This window comes from Monopterus albus, unplaced genomic scaffold, assembly GCF_001952655.1.
Source record: "Monopterus albus unplaced genomic scaffold, M_albus_1.0 scaffold435.1, whole genome shotgun sequence".
NCBI classification, from domain to species: Eukaryota; Metazoa; Chordata; class Actinopteri; order Synbranchiformes; family Synbranchidae; genus Monopterus; species Monopterus albus.
In genome coordinates, this window is record NW_018128315.1 from 149201 (window position 1) to 160639 (window position 11439).

General features: G+C 41.9%; 3 protein-coding genes across 4 annotated transcripts in view; 2 read left to right on the forward strand and 1 right to left on the reverse strand.

Annotated features, from left to right (window-relative positions):
• ranbp9 (RAN binding protein 9) overlaps positions 1-3317 on the forward strand; it is a 24766-nt gene extending 21449 nt beyond the window's left edge. The window contains exons 13-14 of the mRNA XM_020587032.1: positions 385-496; positions 1466-3317. Of these exons, the coding sequence (XP_020442688.1) occupies positions 385-496; positions 1466-1596 (243 nt within the window). The 3' untranslated portion in view covers positions 1597-3317. The remainder of the gene's footprint in view (positions 1-384; positions 497-1465) is intronic.
• Positions 3318-5799: 2482 nt separating this feature from the next.
• Positions 5800-9960, reverse strand: nol7 (nucleolar protein 7). Of its 2 annotated transcripts, none has more exons than XM_020587034.1 (8): positions 9677-9960; positions 9113-9173; positions 8572-8627; positions 8447-8472; positions 8247-8334; positions 7919-8040; positions 7347-7424; positions 5800-7010 (listed from the first exon to the last, which is right to left on the reverse strand). In XM_020587034.1, the coding sequence occupies exons 1-8, from the start codon at positions 9862-9864 to the stop codon at positions 6937-6939; spliced, it is 693 nt and encodes a 230-aa protein (XP_020442690.1). In that variant the 5' UTR covers positions 9865-9960; the 3' UTR covers positions 5800-6936. The 2 variants fall into 2 exon arrangements, with proteins under 2 accessions (XP_020442690.1, XP_020442689.1); XM_020587033.1 differs by having other exon boundaries at positions 5801-7010; positions 8247-8337.
• Positions 9961-10838: 878 nt separating this feature from the next.
• epdr1 (ependymin related 1) overlaps positions 10839-11439 on the forward strand; it is a 2464-nt gene continuing 1863 nt past the window's right edge. Inside the window, exon 1 of the mRNA XM_020587035.1 lies at positions 10839-11174. Within this exon, the coding sequence (XP_020442691.1) occupies positions 10942-11174 (233 nt within the window). The 5' untranslated portion in view covers positions 10839-10941. The remainder of the gene's footprint in view (positions 11175-11439) is intronic.

Genomic DNA, 11439 nt, shown 5'->3' on the forward strand with positions numbered 1-11439 from the left:
CAGACTCAAAACTTTGTAAAAAGTATAAAAACATAATGCAAACGCAATAAAACTTGTGTTCCTGGTAGCCCAACTCCCAAAAGTTTACGGGAAAGCGACACAGCACAAAAAGCAACACAGAAAACCTAGAAAAATCGAAAAAACAAACAAATAGAGCGAGAGCTGCTCGGGGCAGCTGCCGCTCCACGCGGAGACAAACGTTTAAGTGTTTTCCAACATGTCAAACTATTCCTTTAAATATGAAAGGTTACAAGAAAGTGTAATGACAACAAAGTAGCTGTAGGAGCTCAACATCACATCACTGATGGTGCATTATACTTGTCCAGCACATGGAAGAGAAATTGAAGCTGTATGATCTGTGGTTGTGGCTCTCTCCTGCTGCAGGATGCATTCAGCCTGCTGGCCTACTCAGACCCATGGAACAGCCCAGTCGGCTACCAGCTGGACGCCATCCAGAGAGAGCCGGTCTGCTCCACTCTCAACAGTGCAATATTAGGTAGGTCAGCTGTGCATGCGGTCCATATTACCTGTGTTTAAATAGAAGACAGTCACTGACCAAACTGTTCTGAACCTCAGCTCTATACCACCCCAGCATCTGAATCCTGTAACTCTTTGTTTAAAGTCGTTTTACTCCTCAGAGCGACATGTTTTGTGCACTTTTGTATGCTGGGTTTATGTGGTTGAGTGCTCTGAACAAAGGTAGTAAGTGGACTTTGAGGCAGAAATCTAAGGATTGGAAGTCATGGAACTAACATAAAACTATACATATTCAGTGAATGGGGAAGTGGATTAGAGAAACTCAATCTTTCCAGGTAGATTTCTCCTGGAGAATGCAGATTTCTTGGAATGCTGCTTTCTGCGGATCAGATCAATGTTTGGAGATCATTAAGCTCAGAGTTGTGAATCAGGAGAGCCAATGTTTATTGTGAAGCTGTTACTTCAATGGGTCACAACAATCGGTGTCAACCAACATTTCAGATCCACATTTCAGGTTGTGAAACTTGAGTATTATTAATGTTAATTGATTTAGTAGCCACCAGTAAAAACCTCAGTATTTCATGACCAACAACAGCTGATCAGAGATACAAAGTGAATCTGAGAGTTGGAATTTTTTTTTTTTTTTCCCCGCCTCAAGTTATTTGAAATCACTGAACTTCATGACATTTCATAAGGGATTCAAATAGATTCAGGTCTGATAAGTGGATTTGATACGGGATAATACTGAATATATACTATTGTACTCCAACTTTAGCCATGTTCGTGGGAAAGCAGGTTTCATCGTAGGGAGGGAAAAGAGCAGCAAAGTGGCTGGATGAATGATTACATGGAGCAACTCATCCTTAACTTGCCTCCACATTCTGACTAAAGCTGAAACTATTTGTGTACTTGGAGAAAATGCACAGTCAGGCTCCTGTTATTTGTTGTCTGCAGCCCTGATGCTGTTGTTCTTCCTCTCTCTCCTCAGAGACTCACAACCTGCCCAAGCAGCCCCCCCTGGCCCAGGCCGTGGGTCAGGCCGCCCAGTGCCTCGCCATCATGGCACGGACTGGCAGCGGCTCCTGCGCCTTCGCCTCTGTGGACGATTACCTGCACTAGCCCTATGTATACATGCACCCACACACACCGAGGACCTGTCCAGAAATGTCTCTCACCACCTCCTCTGTCGGTGTAGTCTCTTAAGCTGAGGAGGCGTTTCTCTGCAGAGTAACAAATAGTACAGAGTTAACCATCTTACTTGCTTTTTGTTCTGCTTTTACTGACTGACAAACACTGCTGAGGACCAGGAGTCATTTCTGCGCAGCTCTTTAGATTGCCAACACAAACCGCATACATTACCCACACACCACCCCCCTTTCCATCATAAATATGAAAATTAGCCTCCACCTTGGCTGGCCTGACCTCCTCCTCCTTCAGCCCTCTGAGGTTGCATCTGCTTTGTCCTGACTGACAGTCGGGGAGGGGCGCCAGTCAAGCGTGGCCAACTTGAAAATACTCAGACATCTAAACTTGTCTGGACTTGGCACAGGTGACCTGCCCCAGTATACCTGGAGGCATTGAACCGGGATGCGCTGACAGGCGAACACCCCCAGGTCAAACATGAAAGGAAATATAAGAAAAACAACAACAAAAAGAAACCGGACGAGTGACGGCTGTGGCCGACCACCCTGTAACGTGGTCTCGGTAAGCCTGGCTTATCAGGCAAACATGTGCACACACATAAAACACAGGCAAACAAGCTAACACAGAGGCAGGCTGGTGCTGAAGACAGGATGGGAAAGTCCTCCTCCACCAAGGCTTGTTGAGTGCTCAGACTCCAGCCTTATGTCAGGCTCCGTTACAGACTGCCTATACCCCCACCCCCTGCACCGGCTCCACCCTCCACTGACTTCAGGACATCGGTGGAGATTTGTGACGCATGTGGACTCGGGACTTCGACGAAGCCAGAGATAATCTCCATTCTTGACTCAACGTTCCCTGTTTTTAACCTTTTTTTTTTTTTTGTTTGTCATGGGCAGGGGAGGGGGAAAGTCACCTGGCTCTTGTTTGTTTTTAGTTTTTCCAGGTTTACAAGGAATGGTGCAGAAGATAATTATCATTATATTAATTATTGTTACTTACATTCACAGTATATTTGTTGAGCGCCAGCAAGAGCAAGTTCCACCAATTTATTATAATAAAGGTCCCGATTCCACGAGTACCAGTGACGAGTGTCTGTACATGTTAGCATTTATATATGAATTTAACAAAATGGAATTATATCAATAGAGTGAGATATTTAGTTATCAAATGAAAGGAAAACAATCTTTTACTGATGCCAGTGACCCCTGAAGTGGCTGGTTGTTCCTAATCTGTACAAGTTTTTGTTTCCCGTTTTGCTAAGCCCCGGGGTTCCTACGCAGGTGGAAAGCTGGTATGTGTGACCATTTCCAGGTATGTCACCGTTCAGCTGCTTTCAAGTCCTTAAACAGTGAGGTAATCTCATTTGTTGCTACAGCTGAATTTGGCAGTTATCGAACAAACTCGGAACACTTCTGGGTAGGGTGTGGATTGTCTGAAATGGAAACCCTTTGTAGAAACTCCCCGCAACAACCTCTGGCTCCATTTTACTTGACTCCCACCCCAGTTCCCCAAACCCCCCAGCTGCACAGCCAGTTTGATGCAAACCTTATCAGTCCTTATTTTATCAGTGTCTGTGCTAATCCGTGACCTCAGGAGCCAAAACGTCCCTTTGTTCCTTCTCCTCGGTTTAGAATAGTAAGGTCCAACCAAGCAGCTGACAAATCCTGGGCCTCTTATTACTGGTGTTCTCTTTTTTTTTTTTTTTTTTTTTTTTAAATATCTGGCAGAGATAGGAGACTCAGACCAGAAAACCAGCAACAGCAAAACTGAGCTGCTACAAAGTCGGACTCTAAATGAGCTCTGTGTTTGATTTAAAATTAAACTGAAATTTGGGTTATTGTGCAAGGAAAGATGGTGATACTGCAGCTATTGTTCACTTTTGTTAATTTTCAAGAGTATAAAAGTATTTCCATGTCTAAGCTTCAACTATCTGAGTGGATGTGTCTCATCTTGAGACATTTTAAGTGGTGTTGATTTGCACAGTGCACCACTGATTGGACATCTGAGGCCTGTAGTCACAGCCTCGAAATGTTTCCTTTCATCAGCAGTTTAAGCTGTGTCCTACAACATTCATCATTTAGGAAGCCTCCTTGTGGTGTTCAGTTTGTATTCCACTTGAAGTAGAAGCTAGCAGGCCTAGTTAGCCTAGTTAGCCCACTTTAACGCTCATTCCCACTAGAATTTGGTTTGAGTACATGTTACTGTAACAACTGCTGAGTCATCGGTGGCCCCTGCACACTTAGGCCCCCAGTTGTTCAGCTGCCTGTGTTGCTGAACTGAAGCAGTAATGTGAACTACATTTAACACCCACCTTCACAGATACTGGATTAATCTTATTTTTCAGAACCAACATGAATCAAAAATTGACTCCCCCATGGAGAAGTTGAAACAAACAAGGTAAAATAATTTGCTAAAAGTTTTAATTTCAGTCTGACTTTAATTACGGGGTAGTAGAATTCAGTTTTGTTCAAACTTTGTTGCTTTTTTTTTTTTATCAGCCTCAGATTAGTTCAGTCAGCCTCAACTCAGCGATGCTAGCATTTTGCTTAAGTCCAACTAATCACTAACCATGTTTACCTACCTAGCTCCTTGTACCAGCCTCTTAGTGCTCAAAAGCATCAACGGGGAAGAACTATAAATGACATCCAGGATTGTCACTCACACTGTGGCTACATTTACAAAATACAGAACCAAATGCTTGAGGAAGACGTTGCAGCTGTGTGTTCAGAGCCTGTGTTTGCAGAGGCCGGTGTTACATATGATGTCTATCTATTCCTCTAGTTTTCCCCAGGGGTCCGGAGTTCCTCATGGTGGAGCTGAGTTTTTCCTTACCTTGGTTTGTGTTTTTTTTTTGTTTGTTTGTTTTTTAGTTTTTAATCACGGGTAGTCATGGCACCATTTAGAAAACTTATTAGGCAAAGTGTCTGTTGTCTCTTTCTGAGTAAGGTCTGAAACCTATGCATGCCATAGTAAAGTGGTGGTAAGATCAAGTTAGATGTCTCGTATTTTATTCTTTTTGTTTCTCCTTTTAGCCAGTTCAGTGTATAAGGAAGATGTCATCAGTAAGTTGTCCATTGCTGACTTGTGTGTCAATTTGGAGAAAAACAAAAATGTGCAATTTGTGTGAGGGTGAAAAGTTTTATATTAAAAATGATAAATGACGATATAGTGCTTGTCTGGATGCTGCATGGCGCCTGGACCTAATGTCTGTCTCTTGCTCATAAAACCAGTTTTGTACATCTTGCAGTGAATTCATGGAGTCGATGTGCAGAATTCAGTTAATCCTAAGTGATGTTTTGGGGGGTTTTTTTTGTTTGTTTTTTACACCCCCATTCTGAACACTACATCCCACATCGGAAGTCAGAGCCCAGTGGTTGCTGACTTGGTGTGTGAGCCCTTTTTAAATTATCGTCTTTTTTCTATTGACCAAGCTGCTCAGCACTATAACAGGAAAATTGTCATATTTTCAACTGCTACATTGAGGTATGAAATTGGATACATGGTTATTTTCTTGAATAACTGTCTATAAAATGACAAGCTATAGTGGAAAAAAAGGTCATTTGTAACTCAGCAGAGCCCAAGTCTTCACAATAAAAGTCCAAATCCCAAAGATATTTCATGGAGCATCATATTCAAAAAGAAAAGCAGCTAAACCTCTCACTGAAGAACCTTTAACAATTGATGGCTCATCAAACCAGTGGATGTTCATTTTAATCTGGTTTCAGCTCCACTTTCTATCCAAAACAGTCACTGTAAATTAAATCTCGACTTTTGTGTGGTGACACAACATAACTCGACCTGTGGTCCACTTTTTCTGAGTTTTCAATCACGTATTCCTCAAAAGACAAAGCTCTGGAAAAACTAGTATGTGGACTTTGAGTTGAATCAATTTACCAGTGGTAGTTTGACCATTTTGTCTCCCATCACCTTAGTGGTGAGCTAACTCAAATAGAAAATGCAGTTTTGACAGCAGTTTTACCATACAACTAATTTAGTGGCTATTTAAAGTAGTCAAGCTGTGAAGTGTGTGTACTCAAGTCTTTGAGTTTCAAAAAGTATTTCAAGTAACAAATAAGCATTTAGTAACACCGTTTATAGAAAAAAAAAAAAAAAAAAAAGGTTTCTTTTTTTTTCAATCTCTCCAGTTATTTCAAGTAACAAATAAGCATTTAGTAACACCGTTTATAGAAAAAAAAAAAAAAAAAAAGGTTGCTTCATTTTCAGATCTCTGCAGTTTGACTACAAGGTTATCAGCTATGGACTTGCATTCACAGAAGGAAAAAACTTTCTTGTAATTGTTGCTGTCTCATAATTTACAAGATTTAGATTTTGTACTATGGAGATTTGTGCAGTAAAAAAAATGGTGCAGAACTGGGATCACTTCACAACAACCAGGTTTTTAGGTTCTGTTCATATTGTACCACAGGGCCCAAGGTGCAGCTCACAGTCTAACTCCTTGTGTGCAAGAACACACACTTCCTGTTCTGTATAAAAGTCCGTATCTGTTCTCACAATTGAAAACTTACTATTTTCTCACATTTACATGATCTGCAGAGTACGAGTTCAAATATCACTGCAGCCGTTTTTCCCAACACAGTACTGTAAAAAAAATTGTCACATGGCTTGTGAACAGAAATTTTAATAAGAAATAGGAAGTATAATGTTGTCATGGATACAGTGAGTTGCACTGTGGGCACCAACTTGGCCCCGTTCCTAGTCTGGATTTGTTTAGGTTTAGAACGCTGAGCACGCTGCCTTGCCTGGCAGTTTACATTTGCTGTGTTTCATTAAATGTACAGTCAATTATCACAGAGTTACTCTGACCTCCACCATTCCGTTCAACTCATTATCTTAATGATAATCATAAATACAAGAGGTCTCTAATTTTTGTGAATGCAATGTGTTTCCTTAGTTAATAGATACAAATTAGGGTGTAAACCCTAAACAACTTTCTCCATGTTCACTTCTTTAAGAAATACTAGAACCTTGTACTAAAGCCTTACAAGATTTTCCACTTTTATCAGAACCCCATTTATGGGCTGTGAAGCTGTGGAAAACAGCTCCAACTCCGTCAATCTGTTAAATGAGTCTTATTTTGATGTGCTCTCGCCTCCCCATTCTGTTGCACACTGTCCTCCTAAAAATCTTATACACATGTCCTGGTGGTGGACTGAGGGATGGACGCTGCTGCTGTGCACACATGAAGTCAGTATTGTGGTCCACACAGAGTTCTGGCCCAAAGCTTAAATTAGGTCTTACTCCATGTTTCTGGTGTCTATTTAAATCCAATATTCAGAGCAGGTCTGGAGGCCCCGGTCAGCAAGGCGGGATCTGCTGCTTGTGGATCCACCTCTTCTTCAGCTTCTCTGCTTTGGCTTTTTGCTTACAGGCTGGAAGTTCAGAAAGAAGTGATCAGAGACCCAGCAACACTACAACTTTAAGGCTGACGTCAATGTTGATATTGGAGAATTTAAAAACTCATAAGTCCGCTGATTTTAACATAACATTTAACATCCACATGAACAAAATGTACTTGGTAGAACAAGTTCAGAAGGTGTTAACATGCCAGCCATCTTGCTCTAGTGTGCTAACAGTTTCTCAGCAGCACTGTATATGTGAGTGTCACATGCCAATCACCCCGACACTGCTGAGCCTCGAACCGCGCTGCTACCGGTGCTGTTAAGACACCAACCGTATCTATTAAAGAAAACAAAGTCAAGACTTACCCCAGTCTTCCTTGACAAACTGCACTGCTGCACCTTTGTTCCTCCCCTTCTTGTTCTGCAGGGACAGCAGCTCGTTACCTGAAAGGGACAAAGTGTGAAATACATTCAGGTGGACAAAGGGTTGAAGTCGGACTGACGGCTGTGAATGTTGCTGTCGTTTCCCCATCAGGGATCCCAGGAGAGGGGACGCCTCAGCGGGATGAGACGGGCATTGCTGTAGCAAAGCTCAAATTGAGACAGATCATTGTCTTTGCAGACTTCTGCCACAGAGTGTAGCTTGCGTTTTTTTTTTATCTTTAAATGTCAGAAAGCTCCAGAGGATAACACCAACAGTAATAAGCAGTGTAATTAGGATGAGTGTCTGTTTTTAGCACTGATACAATACTACATTACATAGATTAATTATTCAGACTCAAAAATTTCACTTAAGTAAACTGTTTTACTGTATGTTTCTACAGAACAACATACCACTGAGGAAACGCTAAAGGTTTTAAAAAGCCACTGTACAATAAGCCTCATCCCACTATGACTACATACATATCTGAGCTGCAGCATGAACGCTGCCTTCTTACTTGTGGTCCTGCAGCTTCCTGGTCCGTACAGTCTGGTCTTGATAAAATCCTCAGCCGCCTGCTGCTGGTATGACCCCAACGTTTGCTCCTTCATTGTTGTCACCGTGCAGTTTCCCTTCAGACTGGCAGACACAACGACTCAGTCAAAGTCAAGTTATGTTTCAGTTAGTAGATGGATAAATAAGGAGATGTGCCCTGACTTATCAGTTTTCCTTTTCCAAAGTGACTGGACCTCGAGTCAACAATACTCTTCGATGATCATTTAAACTTTAGCACATGCTGAGTGATTAATTACTGATAAAAACAATGAAAACGTAGGTTTATATACTGTCGGGTATGTGCCAGTTTCCGACTTCTCTTCTTTTTCTTCTGCCTTGTCTCATCCTCTTCCTCCTCCTGCTGCTGCTCCTCTTCAGCTGCTGAGGGCAGGTTGAATTCAGAGAGAACATCTGTTAGTGACCTGCTGTGGCTCTGCTTACCTGTGTCAGCTAAATGTTTAAATATGACAGAAAGGTGGAAAACTTTTACCTTCATCTTCAGACTGTTTCCGTTTCCTGAGAAATGGCACAGATTTAAATATTCATTTTGCAAACATGGAGGAGATAATGTTCAACATCAAAGAGCTGCAGAATGACTTGAGCCAGTAAACATACCCCAAAGGAACCGAGTGGATTTCCTCCAACACGTCGGCCGGTAAGAGTTTTCTTTTCTGTGGGAAATGGCAGAGTGAAGAAAGACCACCAGAGCTTTACTGGCAAAGAAGCTATTTCTGCCCTAATCAAAAGTACCACTACATAGCAGCTATTAATGTGCAATATTTGTTATGCAATAATATCCCAGGTCATTAAGGCACATACAGACAATTTCTTACTGGCAACAGAGCCACGTGTCTACTTAATACATGCATTATACTGTAGGTGTTTAAAACGGGGCCTTAGCTTTATCTGTCTTGGTATATTAATTGTGACACTGTTTCCAAAAATCACTGAGAACATGAGCACAAATCACTGTGAAATGAACATTAGATACTGACAACATCTATTTAGATGGATAGTAAAGTCACACTTCCACATAAATAACCTGTTTATAGCTCTGTAATTACTATAGCGGTGCAGTGCACTGCACCAAACTGCGACTGTGCTGTGTAGGGTCACCACGTGTCTCTGAACCAGTTTTATGACAACATGCACGGACCTTCTGTTCCTGGAACAGTTCCTGTCTCTTCCTCCTCTTCTCTTTCAGTAGCTCCTTTTCTCTGTAAACATGACAATGCTCCAATGACTTCAACGATCATGCCCAACATATCCTGGTATCCTAGTAGTTAAATATTAAACTGTGAATTGTTACAGCAAACATGTTTCCTGTCTGCACAGAGCAACACACCAAACTCTAAAACAATTCTCACATAACGTTAGTGTTTCCGGTATTTTACTCACAAACGGACACAATACATTCTGAACTGTTGGCAGACACTCTCCATATACATACAGCAACTGCCCTTCGACTTTTCTCCAGTTTCAGAACCTCACATGTGGTAGCAGTGTTGGACCAATTCCATATACGTATCGAGTTAAATAGGGAGCTGCTCATTGCTAGGTGTTTCCGCCAATATGAAAAGTGACCCCGAAGAAATAGGAATGTGTGATGACTAACTCGTTCTGGTTATTCTGAGCAGTAGCACGAAAACACATCAAGGCAAACTGTTTCGAATGGAGTCTTTGGCTTGAAGGTCTCATACACAACTAGCTAGTTAGCTACCTTGTGGCCGTGTCCAGCTCCTGTTTCATGCTCCGTAAAGCCTGCGCCTTTGAGTCTTCAAACGTCACCTCATCGGGCGCCTCATCGTCACTATACTCCAGCGTTAAACTCAGACTTTTTGTCCGTTTTTCTCTATCCGCCGTTTTTGACGGCGAACTTGTTTTCGTTCCACGTTGTTTTCTTACCATGTTGGCTAGTTACGAAACGTCATCATGCTGCGCCACAGTGTGACGCAGGAAGAAGAGGACCGGCGGGAACGTCTCATCTGGTCCCTCTAGTGTCGGAAGGAAGCACCACAACCAAAAAATAAACAGGCTAATGTGTATGTATGTCTTTCTAAATTTAAGTAGTTCGTTTCAGATTTGCATTAATACCACGAGTGTAATATACTTACTATCTTAAACTTATTATAAGATTGAATTAATGTCTCGTACTAGTTGGCTCGACAGTTATGGTTAGATGTGTTCCAATATAAATCCTTTATTTTTTATGTCCCAGATGAAATTGGGCGAGAGGCGGGGTGCACCCCGGACAGGTCGCCAGTCTATCAGCATAATGTATACTAAAACTTTTTTTTGAAAATTACAGAATTGTGCATAGAAATATTAAAGGACATTTAAAAACAGAACCGAAGTATAAATATTGTTACATGATAGCTATTTCTCTCATTTTATCGCCAAATATTCATGGGATAAGATCAATATATATTTCCATTGTAAATGTGTTACGATGTCATTTGAAAATACAGTAGATTTTGGCGAAGGACCAAGCCCCGTGTAATAATGGCTATTCTCTTATTTCTTGAAGCGAGCAGCACATAAAAAGGATGATTTGAACGGGTTTTACTTTAAGTCAAATAATATTGCATGTGTGATAGTGATACAGAAAAACCAAAGCACGGCTTGAATTTCATCACTTACAAAGCGACCTTGTGCTTGAACACATTGCTTTGTTATTCCAAATAAAATATTCCAGCCTCTTTATATACTATTAACTTTTGCAACTGTGTTTGATTACGTTTTTAGAGAGCTGGATGTCTTCATAAATTTCTAATGACTAAACATGTAAAGAAAAGTTAAAAAAAATTTATGTGACCTAAATGAAATTCTTTCTGCTATAGTTTTTTTCTCTCCACTTGATGCTTTTATTTTGAAAGACACATCCGGAAATCTTTTTCTACCTTGTTATCGCCTGCTTGTCGGAAGCAGGTACAGCCCTAATAAAAGCAACGGGACTGTTATCTGGGCCGTGTTTTCCCAGTCGCTATGCATCCACTGTTTGTATTCGTGGCCGCTGCCGGGGTGTCCGTTCTCGCCCCCCTGACCCTGGGCGTTCCCGCGGGGCCCGGGCCCTGCCTTGCACCGCAGCAGTGGGAAGGACGGTGGGTGTTGTACGACCACAGCACCGGGAGGAACAGCCGAGCCGCCGTTTCGTACGACGGCCTGAACCAGAGGATCAGAGTCCTGCAGCAGCACAAGAAACACACCCCGTGTCAGAAGTAAGTTCATTTTTCTCACACTGTTAGAGAACGATGAGCAGTGGGTGAGATTAAAAGAAAAACCAAAGTCTCACTACTGTCAAGGAAAGGTGTACAAGACAGTAGTGAGACCAGCTATGCTGTATGGGTTAGAGACTGTAGCAGTGAGGAAAAGACAAGAGGCAGAGATGGAGGTAGCAGAGATGAGGATGTTGAGGTTCTCTTTAGGAGTGACCAGGATGGACAAGATTAGGAATGAGCACATCAGAGGGACAGCTCAGGTCAG